A 25,933-nucleotide genomic window follows, 5' to 3' on the forward strand; every position below is an offset into this window, starting at 1 on the left:
GTTCCCAGAGAGTACCAGGGACCCCTGGGTGGTACGATGAGTGACGCGAGCCAGAACCTTGCCATCTAGTGCCTCAGCGTTTCGTGGATTCTCCAGTGGTTCCGTGAGGAGACCCGTCTGTCGAGCCAACTCCGTGTCCAAGAAGTTGCCCTCGGCACCAGAATCTATCAGGGCCAGCAGAGGAATAGACCCACCCTGGAAGTAAAGGGTAGCCGGGACCTGTAATCTGGGTGAAACTGGATTAAGGGGGTCGTTGTGGCTCACCTGAACCCCTACTGCGACCGGTGAGCCTACTCTTTTGGCCTCCGGGGGCATCTATCCCGGAAGTGGCCTCTCACGCCGCAGTATAGGCATTCTCCTGCAGCGAGTCTGCGACGGCGCTCCTCAGGCGTCAAGTGGGTCCGGCCTACTTGCATAGGTTCCCCCTCTGGTTCGGTTGTGGTTGGTGAGTTTGCAATAGCCGAAGACGGATTGGACACTCTGGTGCGGGGGTGAACGGTTGTAGCCACATGGCGAGCAGGAAGGGGGTGAGAATGGTTGGCGCGCTCCTGGAACCGCTCGCGCATGCGATTATCCATTCGAATGCACAAGGTCACCAATGCATCCAGTTCAGAGGGTTCTTCACGGGCGGCTAGCTCGTCCTTAAGGTTGTCGTTAAGGCCAGCGATGAATGCGCTGATAAGCGCCTCCTCATTCCAACCAGAGTCAGCAGCGAGGGTGTGGAACTCCACGGCGTAGTCTGCTACACTGCGGTCCCTCTGCTGGATCCGCAGCAATCGATTACCCGCATTTCCACCATCCACAGGATGGTCAAAGACCCTTCTCATCCTCTCCAGGAAGTCAACGTACGACAAAGATGAGAGGGGTTGCCGAGCATGAGTTGCCTCCGCCCATGCTAACGCTCTGTCCCGGAGTAAACCCACTATATAGTTCACCTTGGATTGGTCGGAGGCGAAAGTAACTGGATGTTGACTGAACACCAGTGAACATTGCAGCAGGAATCCCCTACAATTCGTGACGTCACCGGAGAACGGGACAGGATCCGAGGCGTGGGATTCCCGGGGGGGAGGGGCCCTCGGAGGATCCGCGGGAGTGGGAGGTGACGCCAACGGAGCCGTTGAGGAAAGTTGGGTGGCGAGTTGGGATACCTGCTGTGTCAGCTGCATAATTTGAGTCACCATGGCCTGATTGCTGTTGGCTAGAGCCTGGATTATCTGTTCGTGCTGTCCCAGAAGAATCCCTTGGCTTGTTATTGCCTGGTGGAATGGGTCTCCTTCCGGGTTTGCGTCCGCTGGGTCCATGTTGGCCAGATCGTTCTGTCGGAGGGCCGAACTGGGGACCCAAAAGCAGAACACACAGACAGAGCAGATAAGGACTCGAACAGTTTTATTGTTGTTCGTGCTGGTTCTGGGGACTTGGCGAGACCGGGATGGCGACCGAGTGGCAGCACTTTGAAATGGCCTTTTTAAATGGCCTTATCTCAAAGGTATTCAGATTCCTTGTATAAGAGCTGATGTTGACTTGTTAATCAGCACCAATGCCTCCAAGTTGATGGAACCTTTGGAGGTGATTAACATCATGTCATGGAGATGGACCATATGCTGTCAGAACCTTACTGGGGTGGGTGATTAATGGTCCATCGCAAGGAAACGCTGACAAGCAGAACAGGAGTGGCTACCCTGCAGCTACTGTTAACAGGACTATGGTCGACAGGATAGAGGAATTGTTAACCAACCAATACAATCATGACTTGACAACAAGAGAACCTCTATAGACCAGGAAGAGATGTCAAGAGAGGAAAAGAAGTTTGTGGAAATTGTGGAAAGCTCTGTGCAGGTTCAAGAAGGACACTATACAGTTAAACTGGCTTTCAGAAAAGAAAATGTCACCATGCCAAACAACCTCTGCTGGATGTAAGTTGTACACAAACTTTCTTACTGACAGCAAAGCCTATGTTGAACAAGTGCCACAACATCAGTTGGAATCATGTGAGGGAAAGGTATGGTATATATCTCACCATGGAGTGTACCATCCAAGGAAGGGAACATTGTGAGTGGTGTTTAACTGTGGAGCAGATTTCAAAGAAGTCTTACTTAACAGTAAACTTCTGAAAGCCCCAAACCTGACCAGCTCATTGGTAGGAGTCCTATTGCGGGTTCAGACAAGATTCTGTGGAAATAATGGCTGACATACAAACCATGATCCACCAAGTCAAGGTGGCAGAGGAACATGTGGATTTCTTAAGATTTTTGTGGTGGCCTGAATGAAAACTGCTGAGGACAACCAAACCAGCTTTCCAGTATAAATCAGCAGAAATTTCTATATGGATGACTTTCTGAAAAGCCTGCCATCTGAAGAGGATGTTGTCATCATAGTTAAGAACCTCATAGCTGTTTGCAACAGAAGAGGTTTCAAGTTTACAAAAGGGATTCGTAATAGGTGGTAAGTCCTTCAAAACATTCCAGAAGAACACAAATCGAATAAGCTGTATGAGCTAGATCTGGACAGAGATAAGCTGCCAATGGAAAGGGCTTTGTTGCAGGAGTTATGTAGGAAGTGCAAATGGGATGACATGATATGAGCTTTCAAGGTCAACAGGTGTATCAAACCCAAAGGGTTTCTCCCTTATCCAATGTTGCAAGAACGACAAAAATGGACAAAAGAAAAGTTCCATGCCTGGAGATGTTGTTGTAGTTGTGGATTCTACAGCACCACGTGGATCATGGATGCTTGGAAGAATACTGATAGAAAAAAGTCTTGTATGTTCTGTTCCTCTTAAAACAAAGACAAATATAATCGAAAGACCTGCCACTAAAATTACCTTTAATGTGAAGCTTGTTGAAGTGGCCGTGGCTTATTACAACAAATGTAAATTTCTAGACATTTCACATTCCAAAAGTTTGGCTCACTGCAACCTATGGTAAATTCAGAAGTCTGTCACTCTATATTTTTCAAAAAATGCATAAATCAATTAACATCTATATCTCCACAAGTCTTCATTCACATGCTACCAAAATTCTAGATGGTAGATATCAAGTGTTGTCAAGTGCAAATGGTGTTTAGATCGGTCAAACGGTGAGTCAATTATTGAAACGCTACGTGGAGATGAAACAAGTGTTTGATTGGTCTCACTCCTTCTTTAAAGAGAATTAAACAAGCTGAAGTGACTTTGCACACAACTCGTTGCTGCTCGCAGCTTTTATTTTGGCCGATTGAGCTGCTTCGTTCGGTTGAGCACAAAAAGGTTTGAACCCAGACTTGTCGCTTGCGTCTATATTTTTTTTCCTGATTTTCACAAAAAAATAGGAAGATATTTGAGAAGGAAGAAATTTGTTTAAACAGATTTTCACCCAGCTTTTATGCTCTCTCTCTGCCTTCCTGACCTCATTTATCTCTCTCACTTGTACCATCACTGTCTCTGCACTGACTCATTCACTTCATTCACTCACTTAAATTCAATCTCATTCAAAACTAAAGTAGCTGCTGCCAAAGCAAAAACATTTATCTTTCTCCTCCCTCACTGACTCTAGCAACAGGCTAGACAAAATCTTAGTTTGTCTCTGCAGGATATGTTTCCAAACTGTTGTGTTAGTTGTTAGTTGTGTGTGTTGGAATAAACTTCCCTTTTTTCCTGTTGTTTATCATTTAAACCTGAAACATTAATCGACAGTGACTTCTGTCCACCTAAAGGGTTAAATTATATTCTTACCCAAACATTTAGTCTTTAAATCAGCATTATTTGATTATTGATTCCATTTATGCAGCCAGAAAACAACAACAAATTTCCCTTGTTGCACACATTGCCACAAGTGGCAAAGTAAGGTCAGAAAACCATTTAAACCATTTTGCACAAACACACACACGCAGATTAACACACACATAGATCTCCTTGTCAAACCTGACCTACCTCTGTGAGGTGTGGGTTGGGGTTGAATCCACACTGGTTACAGACGGTGGCCTTACACTGGGTGCAGGTGTTGTAGTTGGGCACAGCTGGTGGGTTGGACAGCTCTGTGGTGGTGCACACTGGGCACAGTTTGCTGTTCGGCATTGGTGCGATCTGCGGCACAGAGTAGGGCGAGGTGGGCGTCATGCTGTGGTCAGGAGACACCGAGGGAGACCAGCCTGTCCTGGAGCAGCCTGAACCGCTGAAGTCGACTTGGACGTTTCGACGGGAGGCGTGCTGACCAGGACTTTGACCTCCATGGCCTCCCATGCCGGACCCAGCTGTACCATGACCCATTCCGTGGCCAGAACCTGGGCCCTGCCCCATGCTGGGCACTTGGCTTGATTGCATATGTCGGGGGGAAGTTGGACTCTCGTGCGTGGCCAGGCGGTAGGTCTCACTAGCTCTGGACCCTATTCCTCCACCAGTGCCCATGCCTGTTCCTATTCCACCTCTGCCCATTCCTCCTCCCATCCCTCCTCCTCCTAGTCCTCCCATGCCTCCTCTGCCCATTCCTCCCATTCCACCTCCTCCTATTCCTCCTCCTCCATGGCCTTCTTGTTTTATGCCAGGCTTGGGGCTACCCACTGGACCCCTGGAAGAGAGGGAAAAAGCGAAAGAAGAGATTAACATCAAATCAGATTACAACTTTCAGTTGCTGGTAAATTCTATGAATTTGCATTAAAAACTAGAAAAATGCATTTCCTGCAGAAAATGCGTGTGAATGCTGATAGTTGAAATGATTTTGAAAGCATTTCTGCATCTGGAAATGCAGAAATGTAAAATTAATTGTCTGAAAAATCTGAAAGCTCAAATGCATTGACTGCACTGCTGAAAAACCTGGAAGATGACATGGAAAACTGGCAGAATTGGGAGTTGGAAAAGCTGAATAGAAACATAAATGTCCTTGAAGAGCATAACATTTTTACATTTGCATTGTTTCTGTAGCTGAAAGTATGCAGACGTACTACTTGACTGAAAAACATACAGAAGAAGAATAAATTGCAAAGCATTGCTGAAAATGCAGAAATGTGAAATGAATTGCCAGAATTGGAAGCTGAACTGCATTGCCTAAAGTAGCTAAGAGCTGAAATACATTTCTAGAAAAGCTGGAAGCTAAACTGTAGTGTTGTCAATAGATTTAACTTGTTGAGAAAAGTACAATATTTTAAAAAGTATAAATGGTAGAAAAAAGTTGAATGACCTTATCCCTTACATACTGTTCATATTCTATACCTTATCAGTATGGTCTGGGTCAATTTTGACCCGATCCAAGAATCCCCACATAACAAGTGTCTATACCAAATTTTGAACCACGGATCTATTTAGAATGTTTAAACAGCCTATCTGACAATAATGAATGGGTGATTAATCCTTAATTAATGTTTCAGAGAGAGTCTATTTTTTAGGTTTTTACACCACAGGTTTATGAAGAAAAAACATCTATCACACAGCAATTTTTCAAATCCTTTACTGTCAGATACAGGTAAAATTCTATCAAATGGTACAGACATGTCCAGTATTACCATGCCCTAAGCAGTATTCAAAATCACAACGTTGGGATTTGACAGGGGCACAGATCTTAAACCACTAATCAGATACACTGCAAGCTGACAGCAAAAGATGACAATTTTTCGAGACATCAGTCTCGCTCAGCACATGGCGAGAGTTACATCTATTTGCCAATACGTCCTTTCATGGATGCTCAACAAGTAATTCAAGCACTTACACATGTATTCACAGGGTTGGAGTTACGATTAGCAACTTCTACTTTTCAACACAGGTCCTCTCAGGGACTTCAAGCAACTCAAGCACTTTCTTTCTTAACTTATTCAAATCACAGGGGTATTCACAGGGTACAAGGTTTATTTATTTATCATTTTACAACACAGGGGTGTAAAACAAGATTTAGTTTAGTCATAGAAATAAAACTATTTTACATTGGGGTGTGCTGGGGATGAATTTAGCAGTCTCACAGCCTGAGGGAAGAAGCTGCTCTGAAGACTGGTGGTCTGGCAGCGGATACTTCTGTATCGCTTTCCAGACGGCAGCAGGGTGAACAGGCTGTGGCTGGGGTGGGTACTGTCTTTTTGTATCCTTTGGGCTCTGCGCAGGCACCTCACCTCACCGGTATCACTGATGCTCAGTAGGTTGGTACCAATGATCTTCTGAGCAGTTTTAATCACCTGCTGCAGAGCCCTCCTGTCCTCGGCCATGCATATACCATGCCAGTTTGTGATATTTCCAGTCAGGATGCTTTCTATTGCTCCTCTGTAAAACTTAACAAGGACAAGCACAGGAATTTTGCCTTCTTAAGTGGGGTATACAATTCTGGAGAAATCCAATACCATGACAAATACCATGATATAGAGCGAACTATGACACAGCAAATAATATAACTAGCATTAGCTAGGTTGTGGGTTAGCAAACTGCTGGGTTAGCAAGTTGCTGCTGCAAAGCTAACATGCAGAGAGATGGTTTGCCAGCGCCAGCAAACCAGCTCCAGACAGTGATACTCACAACTGTCCTGCTAACATCACAAGAACAGCATATCTTGGCAAACTAGAAAGTAAGCTGAATCTCCATGGGCAAGTCTTTTAACATTACCTGACACACAAATCACGGCTGGAATGGCTGAAATAGTGTTTTGTGGCTCAGTCCGAGCCACTTTGTTTGTGTAGCATTTAAAAAACCAGGGCTGTGTACACACCTGAGTTTTTTTCAGCGCACAGACAGAACAGACAGCTAGCAGACAGTGAGGAGATATTTGCTGAATTTGACAAAACACGTGTATTGGATTAGACTTAAGAAATATAGCCATTTCTGAGCCTTCATTACCGGTGTGGAGATGTGAGATGACCATGACACATTGTCTGTGATGCTTATTCCCAGGAACCTAAAACTGTCCACCTGTTCCACCTCAGCTCCACTGATAGACAGGAGTGTGTGTCTTTGTCTCCTTTTTCCAAAAATCAACAATCAGCTCCTTAGTTTTGCTGATGCTGAGCAGATTGTTGATTTCCTCCCAATATAAAGTCTCATCGTTGTTTGAAATCTGGCCGATGATGGTAGTGTCATCCGCAAACTTCACAACAGAGTTGTCTCCATGTCGGGCGCTGCATACATGGGTGTATAGCGTGAATAGGAGGGGGCTGAGTACACAGACCTGCTGTACTCCAGTGTTCGGCACTAGTGTGGAGGAGGTGTGACCGCCAATCTGAACTGTCTGGGGTCTGTTTGTGAGAAAGCCCAATATCCAGTTGCAGAGTGTGGTACGCAAGCATGTACGCAAGGGGAGATAGTGTTGAATGCTGAGCTGAAATCAGCAAACAGCATTCTGATGTTGGTATTGTTCTTCTCAAGGTGGGTAAAGACTGAGTGGAGAGCAATGAAGATGGCATCTTCTGTGGATCTGTTGTTTCTGAATGCAAACAGGTGAGGGTCCAGGCTGGCTGTTATTCTTTATATAATCGAGAACCGGTTTCTCAGTCTCTCAGAATGGGGTTGAGAGCCACAGGGTGGTAGTCATTTAGACTAGACACTGCAGACTTTTTAGGTACACGAATGCTAGTGGCTGTCTTGAAGCAGGTGGGAACACTCTCCTGAGACAGTGATATGTTAAAAATGTCAATAATAACATCAACTAGCTGATTTGCAGATGTTTTTAGTACACTGCCAGGGATGTTTTCAGGTCCAGCAGCCTATTTCATCTTCACTCTCAACAGGGTTCTTCTCACATCCGCTGTGGATACTGTGGAGTAGGCTTTACAGCTGACTCTTTGTTGAGGCAATCAAAGCAAGCATAAAATGTGTTTGGCTCATCTGGTAATGTGGCCTCACACATGATGGGGGGCTCCTGCTTTTGTAGCCTGAGAAGTTATTCATCACCTGCCTCATATCTTTGATGTTGTTGGAGTTGAGATCTGTCTCCAATCTCTGCTGTTTTCTCCGCTTTGCCTCCTTGATGCCAGCTTTCAGTCTTGCTCTAGCAGTGAAATATGCTTCCTTATCACCTGACCGAAAAGCAGATTTTATGGCACTGGATAGAGCCCTCACCTCTTCATTCTTCCAGGCATTCTGGTTGGGGAATGATTTAATTGTCTTTATGATCACCACATCATCAACAAATTTGCTGATGTATGATGTCACTGATGATGTATATTCCTCAAGATTGATGTGGTTCTCCTGAGTGGTGGCATCTCTGAACATGAACTAGTTTGTGCACTCAAAACAGTCCTGTAGACTGATAGACCAAAATGAGGACGAGGGAAAGCTTTGTAGCAGGAATGTTTGTCCATGTCCATGTATTTGTTCCCCTGTTGGGATGTGGACATGATGGTGGAATTTAGATAAAACAGATCTGATGTCTGTTTCTGTTGTCTCTGGGCAGCTAATATGGTCAACATCTTAACAATAAAAATCCACATCCCTACATCTGGGGAACAGTGTCCATACAATTTAAGCACTAAGTATCATTGATGTAAACACAGAGTCTACCTCCTCTGGTCTTACTGGAAACGAGACAGAACAGGGCTGGACATTTCTTAACTTATTCAAATCATAGGGGTATTCACAGTGGTGGAATTACGCCCAGTAACTTCTGCTTTTCAATACAGGTTCCCTCAGGGAATTCAAGCAACTCAACATTATATTTCTTTAACTTTTTCTTATTCAACAACAGGTGTACTTTCACTCATTTAGTAACAACAAACCTCTACTGTCACTGTAAGTAGCAGTTGCTAACGTGTTTGGTAGCTAAGCTAACAGACTCTGAGGCAAGCTAAATTCTCTTAAACATGTGGACAAATTGACGAACAATCAGGGCGGTTTAACGACCCCTGGAAGATGTTTATTGACGGTCGGTGCACCCGCTTAGAGGTACACTACTGCTACCACTGGGCTGGGGAATTACTGGCAACACAATAACCCATTACAACAATGTGTGTCCATGAATTCACTTCACAATTCAAACTCTTAAATAATGAATTTATAGATTACGGTTTATCAAGGTTTCAATGCTCACACACACAAGCAACAGTTTTCTTGTTAGTAAGTTTACTACTAACAAAGTTTCCACTGCAGAACAAATTTCATTTTAACTTTCTTGGAAGTGAGTTAAATAACACAAAATCCAAATTCCAAACAAATACATATTTTTTCCCAAAGTGCGTTAATCATGGTTATTAAATCATGCAAGATTACTTGTGGTTCCTAGAGTCTCCAAAAGTAGAATGGGAGCCAGAGCCTTCAGCTATCAAACTCCTCTCCTGTGGAATTAGGTCCCAGTTTGGGTTTGGGAGGCAGACATCATCTCCACATTTAAGAGTAGGATGGTGTAGTCCCTCATTCGTCCAGGAGTGTTCTATCATAGAAAAGGTTTCAGTCGTAGTCACAATTGAGAATGACTTCCGGATGGGAGCCGAAACGTCTTGATTCTGAAAACAGTGTCCAGATGACTACGACCGAAACCTTTTCTACAATATTTAAGAGTAGGCTTAACAAGACTTTCCTCTTTGATAAAACTTATAGTTAGGGCTGGCTCAGGTGAGCCCTGACCATTCCTTAGTAGTCGGGACACTTCCTATGATGCACTGAGCTCCTCTCTCCTCCTCTCCCTCTCCATCTGTACGCATTCTTATCCCATTAATGCATGTTACTAACTCAATATCTTCTCTCTCCTGTAGTTTTGTGCTTTCTCATCCTCCTCTCTCCTTTTGTCGCTTTCAGCAGGTATTTCTGCCTCTGAAACTGTAGAGTCTGGATCTATGATTGCAATCCACCTACTGCCCCATTGTTCCTGCTTAACACCCGCTGCAACAATTATTATTATTAGTCTTAATATTATTATTATTAGTCTTATTATTATTATTATTATCATTATTATCAACATCAGCATCAGCAGTCATATGACAAAACAACCGGATGGTGTTTTTATTGTAGCTGGTGATTTTAACAGACCTCAGAACTATTTTACCTACGTTCCACCAGCATGTCCACATCCCTAACAGGGTAACAAATACAATGGACCACATGTACACGAACATTTCTGGCAGCTACAAAGCTCCTCCCTCCCCCATTTTGATCAATCAGGCCATATTTCCCTGCTTCTCCCGCCTACTTACTTCCAGCTGATAAAAAGGGTCAAACTATTAGTAAAAACAGTGTGGACGGATGAAGCTACAGCATCTCTGCAGGACTGTTTTGAGTGCACAGACTGGCTCAGTTCAGAGATGCCACCACCCAGGAGAACCACATCAACCTTGAGGAATATACATCATCAGTGACATCATATATCAGCAAATGCGTTGATTATGTGTTGATCACAAAGACAATAAAATCATTCCCCAACCAGAAAGCCTGAATGAATGGAGAGGTGAGGGCACTACTCAGAGCCAAAAAAGCTGCTTTTTCGGTCAGGAGGAAGCATCAGGAGAGACTGGAGAGAGACCTCAACACCAACAACACCAATGATATGTGACAGGCGATCAAAAACATCTCAGGCTACAAAAGCAGGAGCGCCCCCATCATGTGTGAGGCCACAGTACCAGATGAGCTAAATGCATTTAATGCTCATTTTGATCTACTCAAGTCTACTCTGCCTCCAGAAGACCGGCCACTGTCAGTATTTACAACGGATGTGAGAAGAATCCTGCTGAGAGTGAATATGAGTAAAGCTGCTGGGCCTGATAACATCCCTGGCTGTGTACTAATAACATGCGCCAAGAACATGTGCCAATCAGCTAGTTGATCTTTTTACAGACATTTTTAACATATCACTGTCACAGGAGATTGTTTCCACCTGCTTCAAGACAGCCACCATCATCCCTGTACCTAAAAAGTCTGCAGTGTCTAGTCTAAATGACCATTCTGATGAAGTGCTTTGAGAAACTGGTTCTCCAGCACATAAAGAACAACATCCCAGGCAGCCTGTACCCTCACCAGTTTGCTGAACCAACAGATCCACAGAGGATGCCATCTCTGCTGCCCTCCACGTCTTCACACACCTTGAGAACAACAACAACAACAACACTACATCAGAATGTTTAGTTGTAAAATGATACATAAATCTATCTTGTAACAAATGTGCATTGACGTGATAGTGAGCAGCTGTAACGAAAGCATTTCCCCTCGGGGATCAATAAAGTATTTCTGATTCTGATTCCAATATAGCTGCTAACGCTAGTGGCTAATGGCTACTAGCTACTTTAGCACACTTCAGCAACAGCAATGCTACGTAGTGGCAATAGCGGACATTTCAGGGTATGGTCTCCATGGTGGGAGGGGCCAGTAGGCCTGCTGCTACGCGGAAGTGATAACTGCACAATCTAAAATGGCAAGTTTGACAATGTTTCAGGCTGTCGACAAAGAGATTGGAAAGCACAAATCACTACTGATTTTAGCTCAGCCGAGCTCAGCCCACAAATCAATGTCTTACATACAGTTGGGTTACAGCTGATGCTGATGAAGTGTGTATTTGGCTTGAACTAGTTCAGAATAAATCTGCTCACCATGCAGTTATGTGACAGTCTTACAACACCCAGCTCACTACTTGACTCTTGGGCCTTTTTATTAAATAATTCACCAATCAAATATACAAGAGTCAAAACAGTAACAGTTCTACCGCTATACCAGCCAGTCTCTAACTCTAGCTTGGTAACCAACAGTTCACCTCTTCCATTTCCTCTATTCAATGTCCAACACAATCACCTACTAAAATCGCTTTTATTGCTTGATCAACATAAGTTTGTGTATATGAACCATACAGTTTGTCATGAGCCTCAGGCGTGGGCACCAAATATGTAGTGATCTATGGCTTAGAAGGCATTAAAAGTATTATAGCGAATTACCTTAATTTTGGTAAGAGGAAGTAACGGATTCACACTCACTTCCTGCTATCAGAAGAAATCAGTATTCACATTTAATAACTTATTTTAACTTTAACTTGTTAAATTCACCTGGGGGGCACCAACCTTGAAAAGCGAAAATTGATAGCCAATTAATTAATTTAGTCTCGATCTGAAGGTTGCTACAGAGTTCTTGATCGACTTGTGTTCAGTGATCATATATTTCATACACACAAACCACATAGTTAAGTTATTAATAAATGAAAGGTTTATTAAACTAACTAGACACACAAACTACACACAATAAATTATTAACTACACACATCACTAATAATTACTAAACAACAAATGAATTAATAATAAATTAATTCACCGATGAATGATTAACAAATGCAAGAATGGAATTTTGAATACAGCCCAAACAATTAATGATTGAATGAAAACCCGTGTGGCTACCAGTTAAAGCAGTATATGATGGTAAGATATCTTAATTTATGAAAAGAGGAGACAGTGGAACAACCTTAACATTAATCAATGAAATCACTTTAATAATGCACCGTTCAGCAGCTAAGAGGTTATTGCGTATTGCATATTTTACGATTCTGTATCATGATTAGGCCTATACTGGAGGGAGATTCTACTCTTGACCTAACGCTCACTTGCCTTTAATAATTTGTAGCATAAACCCCAAATATCACAGGAAAAAGTATAGTTTCACCTGGTTGTTCAGATGGCCTAGGGACAAATTGAGCTGGAAGATAGACGCAGGTCAATTCTCCTGTGTAGGCCGCTCGGGCCATGAAGAAGCTTGGATAGCTGATTTTCTCTTCTTCTTGTGGAGCTCCCCGGAGCTCCTTTTCAGGCATTGTCAATCCCATGTGGCGACTCGGCTAGAGTTGGCCGTCTCCTCTCGCTCTCAATGGGCCTAGGATGATGAGGTCATCCTTACAACCGCTTGGGTTGGTGTTAGCGTCTGTCAGATGATGACTGAGTTCTAAACTTTGTTACGGTCCTTACGGTGATACCATTAGGGCGCAGGCACTGCAGCAGACTGGAGCAGACTTCTTTAAGCTGGAAGCAGCAACTTAAGAACGCTAACAGGGTTTATTTTCTTTGAGAGTTAGTTGGATGCCAGCCTTCTGTGCGGCTCAGGATTCAGTTAATCTGCTGACGAGCCCACCGGGACCTGCCCACAGATTCAGAGTCTGAAGAGAAGCTGGACTGCAGAGCTGGACGTGCAGAAGAGGGAAGAGAGAGATGTTTGGGCTTTCCCTGGAGACGTAGTCTTCTGTCTAGGGGGTGTGTGATTGTCACTGGCTAAAAATACAACAACTCCCACCTATACTGTTCCTGGCTTACTTATTTACTTCCTCAGTTGCTGAAATGATACTAAACACCTTTATGAATAATAAAAGATCATCGTTAGTAATAAATGAGTAGGTCTAGTAGACAGTGTTATTAAATGTCATAAATGGCAATCATGTTACAATATCTGTTATTATGGCAATCCACATACATGTGTCCCAATATATATATCTATATATGCATATATACCTATAACAGCAAATTCAATAGTAAAATATAATTAATACAGTGTCAATACATTTTAGTGTACAATAGCATATCAATAATCAAAAGGAATGTGTCTCTGCCTTCTCCCCCCCTGAGAGGGATGAAATGAGGAGGAATGACAGGCAGCCCACAGACATACACATGCACTCTGGGGGAATGTGAGATTTGGCATTCCAACGTACAGGTTATCTTATTGCAAGCTACGAGCCATTAATTTGTTATGTAACTGCTTATTCACATTTCCTGTTTCATTAGTTATTAAACAAAACCAAACATTGCATCTTTATCTTTCATGGATTGGTGGATCTGTGTACCATTCCAGTTCACTTCAGTTTTTTTTGTTCTTTGTCAACATCAGCATGACAACATCAAGATTCACATTCTTATATTTTTAATTAAACATAACATATTAGTTTACATACATTTTGATTCTGCATGACAAAGCAGATTTACACTCAAGATATCAGTGTTCACATTAAATAACAGGATTTAAATTGTTAATTGTTAAATGTTAAATTCACCTTGGGGCACCAACCCTTCACAAAGGGAATATCGATGGCCAATTAATCAATTTACAATAAAACAATTGATAATCAATTTAGTCTTGATCTGAAGTTGCTACAGAGTTCTTGACCTGGGTACAGTGACCAATACTTTATACAAACAAACCACAATAACCAAGTTCTCTATGAATGAAAATGAAACTACTAACTACACACACAATAAGCTACTGACTACATAAACACAACTAATAACTTCTAGACACACAAATAAATGGATAAATGTAACCATGAATGAATGATATGAATGATACAGTTGAAACCAGATATTTACATACACTTCAGAAAAAAACACAAACTTTTTTCTTTACTGTCATACATTAAATCAGAGTAAACTTTTTCTGTTTTAGATCAATAAATATTAACATATTTTTTGCATTTGTTAAATGTCAGAATTGAGCGAAGGAGAATTTTTATGTATTTCTTTTATCACTTTCATCTGAAGGGATGTGAGATTTGGCATTCTAACTTACATTTTGGTCATTTTTGCTGCAATGGGCTGTGCTGCTCCCGAGGGCTGTGCATTCAGTGTGTGAGTGTGTGTGAATGATAAGTTTATTTGGACTGACAGCAGTTAGCATCTGCCATCAGTGTATGAATGGGGTGAATGTATGTAGTGTGAAGCGCTTTGAGTAGTCAGAAGACTAGAAATGAATAGAATATGTTATTAGAGTTGAATGCAAGGACCTACACTAATGAAACTGTGTGTCCCACATTATCAAACATGCCACTGAGAAGTAGTTTGGTGTCAGAACCATACTTGTAGAAATAGCATACACACTTCATTTATTCATATAAAAAGCAGTCCCTGTTAGTTTAGGGTTTTCCCCTGCATCCCCATCCACATGTTAACTCAAAACATCACATTCTTTTCCTATGGTTAATGCCACAAAACTCTGCAGGGTAAAGTCTGTTTCTTTGTTATTTTAATCTTAAAGTTTTACAAGTCCTGAGTTCCACTTGGAAATCAAAGATAGTGGGGTGTTCTGTTCAAGCAAGTTGTAATTTACTAAGACAGCTTAGATTGTCAGACTTTGGCTATCAACCTTCGTTCATGCTCTGTGAGTTCTTACAGATCTGTCGGATATCGTGAAATTATCACTAAATTTTCCATTAGTGACCTCAAGTCCTGCAAAAGTCATGGGACCGCAGAGGTTCCTGGGGGAAGCTTATCAGTTCTCTGGACAGAGCTTGTTTATGACTCAGAGGCCAACTTTCAGAAAAGTCTAATTCTTTTAATCAATGTTCATCAGAATCTGCGTTGATCACGCTACAATGATGATCTGACAAGGGAACAATGGAAGTAGACCGGTATTGACCTTATTCGTTACAGCAACAAGGAGGTGATCTGACTCCATTATTTTGTCTTTTAACTTCCTGTCTACAACGGAAGTGGAGATGTGTTGTGCTGTGTAGATTGTCTGCTGCTTCTGATCAACGTCTGCATGTGTTTACAGTTAAAAGTGTGGCCGTTCAAAACGTGTTAATACAATATTTCTTCATCCAAAACACAGTGGAGATTCATTTGGTTTGTTACACTATTACACACAGTCTAGTTTTTATATCGCATGGCTTATTATTGTGTAACAAGCTGATTAGTTATATTATCAGTAACGTTTGTATTACATATTACATAGTTGAAAAGATGCATTTTAATTTGTGTTGATTCCAGATCAACAAAGTAAAAGTCATCTAGTTTAGTGATTGTTTGTAAATAATGTTAATAACTTAGCTTAGCATCAGGGATCTTGCAAATTTTCATCATAGAAACAGCTAATACTACAACCATGGATATATTATAGAAACTGTGCCCAAAAATAGCACCTATTAAGTCCAATAAGAATTGCTCGCCTGGAGCATACTCCAAAAAAGTTTTTAGCTTCTGTGTTACTTCTGTGGGTGTGCGGCCCACTGAATATCCGCAGTTGCCTCTGGCACGACCGGGCTATGTGAACGTGCAAACCACATTCTGGATCTGGCAACTGAGTGTTCATGAATGCTATGGCAGTGGACTTCTAAGGGACTTGATTGGACTTGCTTGAAACCATGGATGTATTTATACAAATGGCAATAGCAACCAACAATGAAGAAAATGTTCCAACATTTCTGATATCTTGGTTAATTCGTGTTGATCGTTGATTCATTTGTGATGTTATTGGGAAAACGAGTCATCATTCAGTTGGACGCTTTATTATACCTTAAAAATCACATTGAATTCTCCACAATCAATCATAACCAGTGTTGGGACCACTAGTACTTCACAGTTAAATTCATTAATTTGTGGGACTTTAACTTTTTATTATGAGACCAAATGCTCTTTTGTTCTGTAAACAAAGGAAAGCCATAGAACTGCTACCATTGGTCAGTCTGACATGTGAATCATCACCATGTCAATAAAAGGATCAGCAGCCATTGTGCTTTCTCTCTTCTCCAGGAACTCTTTTAAAGCAGCAGACAGCTGCTGCTGTCTCCCTCACAGTGTGGCCTGCTAATAGCAGACACATAGCAGAACTGAACTCTCGATCTGATCTGAAGCAGCGCTACGAGGACCTGCGTAAGATTTTTGCAACAAAGCTTAGTGCCAACAGCTACTACACAAAGTCTGCTAGCTAACTTTAAGGAGCCACTAAGGAGGTTAGCGCCAAGCTAACTGTAAGGAGAACAAAGAACTGAACAACCGGCTTCCTTCGATCTGCACAATTGAAATACTGCATAGCAAGGACTTTTCCCGGAACCACAATTCTTTTAGCTTGGCCCGTCTATAACAGAGCAGATGCTGGCTAACAAGGAGTAAGCTATGCAAAGCAACTTCTTCCTTTAACATAACCACTGAGCATATGACATAATATAGTATATGTTTTGATTTGGTTCATTGAGTTTTATTGTTGTGATGTGTTTTCACTGTTATGGTTATTTTGATAGCTACATGCTAAGTTGATGTTAGTGATGTTTCACACAGACATAGGTTCTTGCATGCAACTAACTATTCTCTTTTTTAACCTGGCACTGTTTATCCTACACAGTTCCGATTTTACTTTTAAAATAGCCACAGGCAGGCAGTGGTTGAAACCAGGGAATAAGGTCAGGAGGTTCGGGAGACTGCTGCAGCTCAGGAACAGCAGTTTGCAGCAGCTCAGGAGTTGGATTCAGCTGCATCTCCACAGGAACAGGAGTGCTGCAGCTCAGGAGGTTCAGGAGTGTGCTGCAGCTCAGGAGATGCAGCCCAACCGCAGCAGGAACAGGAGATGGTTGAGGTGCTATCCAGCAGAGGCAGGACATGGTTGCGGCGGCCCAACCCGGACAGGGCATGGTTGCGGCGGCCTAACTGGGACAGGAGATCCAGGAGGTCCAGAATCTGGCGAGAGCCACGGGCAGCGGGGGGACAAGCAGCTGGGCAACAGAGAGGCATGATGTCAGTGGGAGCCACACTTCCTTCTGGAGGGCTTCCCAGAAGTTAACTCCAGGACAGGAACAGGCTTAAAGCTAGCAGGCTGGAGTTCAGGCTGGTGGCTATTAGGATGGAGTGAAGTTTGATTGCTGGGAACCTGGGGTTGAGGCTCATGGGTGCTGAAGAAGTCTATGGCCCACTCAGGTATGGAGTTCCTCAACCAAGGCTTGGAGGAAACTTTACTGCGCGTAAAAGACAGTTTCTCTGTAATCAACACTAGTAGCCTTCCTCCAAAAAAGCACACCATGTCCGAAATCAGATCAACCAGTTGATCAGAATATAAGTCTGCTGGGTCCATAGTGGGTCAGATTGTACTGTTGTGATATGTGTCAAGCATGGGGGCAGGAGAAACCAGGGATTGGACCCAAACGCAGACACTGAGACTGAGCAGGTGCAGTTCAATAAATTTTAATGGTAAAGAAAAACTTACACGGGTTACAGGCAGGCAGTGGTTGAAACCAGGGAATAAGTCCAACAAGGCTAAACAAAGTTTAAAGTCCAGAATCCAGGCACGGTCCAAAGGAGACAAAGAATAAATCCAACAGACTTCACAGGAAAGAAATGCCAGGACACTTGACACAGGGACAATGATGATCTGACAAAGAGACAAGGGAAGCACACAGACTAAATACACTCAGGTGAGGAGAGATAACAAGACACCGGTGAAACTAATCAGGGTGGAGCAAACATTAAAAACTGGCAGGAAAAGCAAACAAAGGCAGGAAGTAAAACTACCAGATACATGAGGAGAAAAGAGCATTTTAAAATAAAACAGGAAATACTATACATAAACCCTCAAACCATGACAGCCTAGAGTGTTATGTCACAATCATTACGTGGATAATATATCAGTAAAAAAACAATTAAGTTTGTAAATGCGACACAGAACCACTAAATCAAAATATCTGTGTGAAAAAGAACGCTAGCCTTTGTGTTATTTATTCAGTTTACCTTTTAATTTTTGCACATCCATACAGCGTTTCCTTTAACCTAGCAAGCATCCTCGTTCTCGAGACACAACATGAACACACATAGTATGCTCGTACACAGCAATGACGTCATTCAGAAAAAAATTACTTTTCTGGGCTTTGGAAGTTTTACAAAGATTAAACCTCCATGGCTTAAGATTTTCAATACAAAGAGTAATAATTGACCATGTTTATAGCTGGAGGTGTCCTGTCAACAGTTTTACAGACGTCTCTTTTATAATGGTGGGCACTGGGAAAAACTGGAAGCAAGGCTGAGCAGCGGCGCCATATCCAGATCTTATAATACATCCATGGCTACAACACACAGTAAGCCAGTTGTAAGCTAGTTGTAAGATAGTTAACGTTGCACTGAAGATCGTCTTTTTAATCCTATATCTGAGGTGGAAGTGGTTGTGTCAGGCCGGATGACCTCCTCAAAAATGTGGATGTGTTGTTCCCAATTTGTGAACCAATCTTGACCACTGCTGCTGACGTGTGTTTACTGTAGCCAGCAATAGCAACCTTAACCAGGTTAAGAGACAAAACAGATAGTTGAACAAATGAGAAAAAGGGGGTGGGCGCATAAGGTCAATATGTAGTGAGTGACTGATGAGGAGCAGGTGAGAAAAGTGGGAACTGTGAAGCTGGGTGGGGATGTCAGATGATGAGGAAAGGAGGGAAAGTCTGAGGGCATCTGGTGGATGGATAGAAAATGGCAATGAAGGGGGCTGGGGAATGTGGCTGGAGAGGAGGGACAGAGAGACAGACTATGACAGATCCTGTTGGACCAAAATGTTTTAACTACTCACAACTAAGACAGGTTGACTAGCTATTTTGGCAAGTAACCAAACTGTAATGAATCCTACTACTTTAATAGAATACTAATACTTTCAAAACATAGGTTGTCTGAGTCAATGTCTTCTTTTAAGTCTTTTCTCAAAATGCATTTTTATCAGAAAGCATATCCTGATTTTACCTGAGCTGTCTGTTTATTTTATTGTTTTTATGTATTTTATTTATTTTATGTTTATCATTCACTGTGGTATTTTATTTCTCTCTTTGTGAAGCACTTTGTAATGTGTTTGTTTGTGTCAGTGTTAATTTACATTGTATATAACAAATTAATTGCTGAATGAATTATAGTTTTGTTCATTTTATTTCTGCTGCTGGGTCAGAGTAAATGTAATAAGCAGCGTTGGTTGATGCCACCCTAGTATTTAATGGAAAAAAATATTTTATTTAATACATTATTAAATTAATGAGCACTACAGGAAAATTTAGCCTGGTAATTGTCACTGTATTCTAAACAGAATCAATTATCTTCTTACTGCCAGAGAAACAGTAGAAGGAACAACATTAAAAACCAGCAAAATAATTACTGATTCATTCATTAGTAGCTGATGAAAGCTGTGGAAGGACCGCCGAATATCCACAGGCATTAACAAATTAAAATGGAACGTAACAGGCTGCAGCAAGACAGACCACACACACACATACATACATATTTCTACTGTGTGTCAAAGGCGACATGCACACATACATGTCAAGCAGAAAATAACACACATACACACACCTAGACAACATTCATTCAGTGCACACCTCAGGCAGGAGACACAAACACACACCTGAGGGGAATTAATTATTAAAAGAAGTTGATGTTAACAATGAAAAGTTCCTCAAAGTTAATTGTCCTTTTCTTGTATATGGCGTAATTCTCAACGTGAGTGACTCTTCTTGATTAAGTAATGTGACAAACCCAAATGTGTGTGTGGACATGAGTGTGTACTGTATTTCAGTACAGTTTTTTTGTTATAAAAATCAGAACGTATGAATCCTGTTGCTTAATTTTCTTTGCTTGACTGACACATGCAACTAACATTTAAGCATGGAGTGAAAGTATTAATATCAACAGTGACACAACTGGTTTAGATTCTTTCTGCAAATCTTCCTTTCTGCACTATTCAAACTTATTTCAATTTGATTTAATTAATTTTAGTACTTACTTTCAATCTTCAGGCTCAAATGAAACCAGCTCAGTAATATCTGCAACACATCTTCATCTTTTCACTGACTACTGGATTACTGTACAAAAACACAACTTTATAACCATATTCACTGATTTTGGTGAAAGAATTAGGTTTGCACAACTTTGAAAATGAAATGTCCAACAGCTTTTCCATTTTCATTTTAATATAGTCATAGAACACCTATACATAGTTTCCATTGTAGTGTATCTCATGTACAGTGTCATGTATTGACACATATTTATGACTTATATACTTATTTCTGCTCTCGAACGGGAAGTGAACCTTAGACGACCCTGTTTGTCTTTCTTATACCAAGTCTACCGGTCAAACCTTGCAGCATTTTTCCCATTTTCACTATTCAGAGCCATGTAGGTCAAAATCAGCTAACTTCAACTTCCTTACAAATTGTACATTTACTCAATATTTCTAAATGTTGATACTCATCACAAATATGGCAGACTTGATGAATATTTTTTACAAATGCCAAGTTTGTTTCAGGGCAACTTCCATTTATCATTAGGTGACTACATTTTGAGATAATACTATATTGAATCTCATGGAGCAGCACTATATTGTTGACCAAATGAACCAGTCTTGAAAATATGATTGATTAGATCATTTCTTATGCTGAAAAGTAAGGAGGAAGGGGTGGACTGCAGTCTGCTGCCTGACTGCAGTTTTTCATTTGCAATCCTAGAAAATCCCCAGAGGAGGTGCTTTCACTTTTTATTGATGTTAGCTTTAGTATCCTTTGTCATGGCACACCTTCTCTTCCAGTTGATACACAGAGCAAACAGAGGTTTCAGTAGGGTTTACCTGATCTTGTTCCCTTAGCCAGGTACATTCCTTATCGCACATTTAGACCTGAAGCAAAACAAGTCTATTTAGGTTATTGGTGGACTCAAACTCGCATTTATTTCCTCCTCTCCCTCTACTCGTCCTCTGCCTCAATTTCTTCCCACTCAGGGCTGTTGAGAGAATTGCTTTTGTACAGCCCATTTACTTCCTTCCTCCTCTTCTCTCCTTCTTTTCTCTCCACCTCACCTGCCATTATTTTCTGTTCTCTCTTTGTCTCCTCTGTTCAGTTTTCCCCCTTTCTTCATTCCCTGTCTCTAAATTCTTGAGAGTTGTGCAATTTTAGTTTTGGGAGCACAGATTAGCTCATTAATCTGAATAGAAAATGTTATTTGTTTTTTTTACACTTTTATTTGTAATGTTATTTTTCATGCATTCCTGCCCATGCAATTAGTCATCTAGGAAGGTCAGCAGACTAGCTAGCTATACCAACAGAGATTTAACTCGGCTAGTTTGAATTTGGTTAGCTTTGACAAATTAACAGATGAACTGTAACAGGTTGGTTGACATGTTGTTCACTTAATAGAGTGCTAGGATTTGTAACATTAGTTCGTGAAGACAAGCAGGACAAGGACAATCTTTTTCATTGACAGAAAAACTGTCTAACTGTAGAAACTTCTGTGGTTTCACCAGTAGAGATTTAATTACACAAATTTCTATTTGCCTCCTCTTCTCTTCTCTCTGTCTCTGATTACATGTTTCCCTTCCCTGTCTTTTTCTCATCCGTTTCTGTCAAAAGTTATGTTACAGATTTTTTGAGCACAAGTTAGCCAGCAGACTAGCCTGAATAAAATAAAAAGGAACTCTATAAAAAAAGAAAGAATTCTATAGTGTCTATGACATTCATGTTCTTGAAAAGCCAACAGGCTAGCTAACAAGCTAACAAAATAGAGTCAACTTGACTAGTTTGAACTTGGAAGGGCAGTTTTGAAAGCTTAACATGCATGCAGTATCAGTTAGCTAGCCTGATGTTAACATAGGAGAGCACTACGCCTTGTAATATTAGCTCCCATAGACAAGCAAGGATAACCTGGGTTTAAAATTTCTTAGACAGGAAAGCTGTGGTTCTGTGATTCCATCAATAGTAACCAATAGCCTCCTCTTCTCTCCCTCCTTTCTCTCCCACCTTTCTCTCCTGCTTGTCTCCTACTAGTTTCTGTCCTATCTTCTCCTATCTCCTTTGTTTTAAATTTTCCTTTCCTAATCTTCTGTTTTATATCTTGTTTACAGTTATGCTACAGTTTTTCAGGGCATAGGTCATCTAACTAGCATCAATACAAAAGAAGGTACTATGGCATGACATACAAATTAAATGTTTCCACTCACTCTTGTTTATGTACTTGAAAGGTTCAGCAGGCTAACTTACTACTAGTTATCAACATAGCTACCCATTTAGGTTGTATGTGTGGTTCAGCTACTGTTAAAAACTGTTGGTAAAGCTAAAATTCCAGTATGCTCTTCCCTTACTACCATAAGATGGTCCAGGACTAAGCCTCTTCCCTCTCTGCTAACTTTAAGTGACCTTCCCACACATCTCAGAATACCAGTCACTCCTCAGCTCAGGAAGAAAACTCATCTTCTGAACAAGTACATCAGGAGGTCACTTTCTAAATCATATCTCATATCTCTCCTCACTCAGACTGTTCATACCTCCTTCCTTAGTTCTTCACTCTGTGGTTACAGGAATATTTCCTTTTGTTGATTGTTTGTAATGTTACAGATGTTGATATTCCTGCATATTATAATGCTAACTGTAATAAGTAACTTTCAGATGGGCCTATCAAGTAAATATCTAAATTAAAACATGTGAAGCCAGCCCATCATCAACACCGTTTACTGGTTTCACCTGGGCCAGAGATCTGATAGACTTGGCAGCCGATGCTCTTTTCTCCTCCTCGCTCCTCTAACAGATGATTCAATACAACACAAGCACACCCTGTCTTTTATTATGGGCACTCTGTCTTTTGGGTACATGCAAACATATACTGAATGCATGCACAAGTGGAATGAATGCACATCCATGCACATATTTTGCATATACTTTGAATAAAAAATAAAGCTTTATTGATTCCCATGGGGAAACTGGGTCCTTGCAGCAGCAAATTATAACAGGAAAACTAGATTTATGGAAGTGGGAAACAGGAGAGAACTTGACAAAGAAAATATGCTTACGTCCCCACGCACACATATTCTCACTAGTGCCTTTCACTGTTTTAAGGAGTGAGTGGGCAGCTCAGCAGGCTATTTTCTGTGTGACAAGTAATATACACTGTATTACTGTCACAGTCGGTCTTGTTCTCTCCCCGTCACTTCGCACTTCAGGCTCCCCTTCACAGCGCACTCCTTCACCTGAGTATTAATTCCCAGCACCTGTCACCCATCGCACACCTGCACATAATCAGCCACTCTACTCCCTATATAACTCAGCTCCTCACCTCAGTCGGTGTCCGGTCTCGTTCATGGTAAAGGACAGAACGTTAGTTCCCCTGAAGCCTAGAACAATTTGGACTCACTTCGCCTAAACCTAACAATTCCCTGTAACTGCTATTCAGTACCTCTTCCCTGGCTCCATCGTGTTCCTGTCTTCCGTGTGGTTCACTCCAGCTCCAGTCTCCGTGTATCTCCAGTCTTCCGTGAGTGATCACTCCAGCTCCAGTCTCTGTGTATCTCCAGTCTCCCGTGAGTGTTCACTCCAGCTCCAGTCTCCGTGTATCTCCAGTCTCCCGTGAGTGTTCACTCCAGCTCCAGTCTCCATGTATCTCCAGTCTCCCGTGAGTCTTCCACTCCATCTCCTGGGTTCGTGTGTCTCTCGTCTTCTGTGGGTGTTGCTCCAGTCTCCTGGTTCGAGTTGAGCTTCTCATCTGGACTTCCCACTCTGCTCCAGATCTCCGCCAACTCCAGACTAAGGACAGTAGCTTTCCCACCAAACCCTATCCACGTTGTTGGTGTATAAATAAAGTACTCACTATTCTCCTTGTGTCTCCGGCCTGATCTGTCCGTAACAATTACACCACACCATGTATTTTCTGCTGTTTTGCCATTCAAAAGAGGGAGGAAGAGAAGTAAAAGAGTCAAGAGCTTGTCATTCAGAGGATGTTATTGGGGAGCTGTAGGGCTCTTTCTTTTTTCAGTCAAACCAAAGACTACACCAGGTGATGTCACGGCGGAGAGAAACTTTAAAGCTCCCACTTCAGATGTTGCTTTGTTTCCGACCACGTTCATGCTTGTGCATGAAAGACATATGGAGACAGAACAAAGAAACACACACACATTCCTTTTGGCGTTTACCCAGACCTGCACACACAAATATACACACACACCCTTTTGTTCTGTAGTTTATTGTATTTAGAGTTAGTCTTCATATTGTGTGTTTTTGCATTGTTTCTTTTTAAATAAATGCAAGAGTGAGTAATTTGCCAACCTCTGCTATGTTGAACTCCAAATGCTTCAACCTACTAGCTGTCAATGGTAATTTGGTTATAGTTAGTACTTTAATTATTCATCTGAGTTTCAAATTGATTAGTGTATTTTATGAGACTCAATCAATTTCTCTTTAAGAAGAGTGGTGCCCCCGAGGACTTTATTCATTTAAGTTATTTACAATTATCTTTGATAATTCTGATAGCCATAATTAATTGATCGCACCTACACAAGTGGGTGCCCCCCCATTAAACATTGTAAATCACAATATATAATAACTGTCTGACAACATAGTAGAAAATATTTCTGTCAGACAAAGACAAAGACCAGTCCTTTTCTATGCAAAAACATGCAAGCATCACAGCATGAGTACTTTCAAGACTGACCCACCATTACTAATTTAAGCATCTCTACTCATGCTGATAAAAGACAAGGTGTAGCTTTGATTTTTGCAACTGTTACAGTCCTGATTATGGTATATGAAACAGCTTGGAGCTTGACCATGTTTAAGATCTCAGATTCTGCCTAAAAATAGTTGAAGCTTTCATATCATGGTGCTTTAGATTATAGTATCCATCAGATGATGAACTTTATGAGTGCAATAATGTGACATTAGAGAGGCAAAGTTATAATCAGGAGGTCAAAAGAAATAAAGTCAAATAAACCTGCTGGAGTATTCTGCAACACATTATTATAGAATGTAAGATAAAGTGTTATGTAATCCCGGAGTGGCAACACTTAAGCACAACTGTGCCATTCGCTGTAATACTTATGAACCTTCACACCAACACACACACAGACTTGAAGGCACACATGCATTAATACCCCCATGTATAGTATACACATTTATGCACATATATGTCAGAGCATACACACATACACATCTACACACATACAAAACACACGCACACTGTCCTAACAGCAGCTGATGGCAGTTAGTGTAAGGCAGTGCAGTGTAAGAGGCTTTGCTGCAAATTACTTTATAATGATCCCACATGGTGCTGATTAAAGGCCACAAATACTGTCCTGGATTTAAATAGAGACACATCCTACAAGGCTGAATAATGAATTGTGTTCCCAAATGTGAAAGTAATATCCTCCCCTCCCCCAAAACACTGACACCTACTCTGTCTAAATGGCTTGAAGTACAAATAAAGAAGGGTAGTGAATAGAGGATAATGCAAAACAAGGCTTTTTTTTATAGTGATGGCGATGGCATCGCATGCAAATGTGGCGGCCAGTAGCTCCTTCAAACTTAATTTTCTTTTATTTTTCTCCCATTATCACTGAAGC

At 41.4% G+C, this 25,933-nt stretch overlaps 1 protein-coding gene across 5 annotated transcripts in view; it reads right to left on the reverse strand.

The window, feature by feature from the left end:
* Window positions 1-25,933, reverse strand: part of bsna (bassoon presynaptic cytomatrix protein a) — a 307,151-nt gene that overhangs the window by 219,294 nt on the left and 61,924 nt on the right. For all 5 annotated transcript variants that reach the window (XM_044210625.1, XM_044210626.1, XM_044210630.1 and 2 more), the window contains exon 2: window positions 3,908-4,541. In XM_044210625.1, coding sequence (XP_044066560.1) covers window positions 3,908-4,541 — 634 coding nt within the window. The remainder of the gene's footprint in view (window positions 1-3,907; window positions 4,542-25,933) is intronic.

Source organism: Siniperca chuatsi, linkage group LG10 (genome assembly GCF_020085105.1).
Source record: "Siniperca chuatsi isolate FFG_IHB_CAS linkage group LG10, ASM2008510v1, whole genome shotgun sequence".
Classification (NCBI taxonomy): Eukaryota; Metazoa; Chordata; class Actinopteri; order Centrarchiformes; family Sinipercidae; genus Siniperca; species Siniperca chuatsi.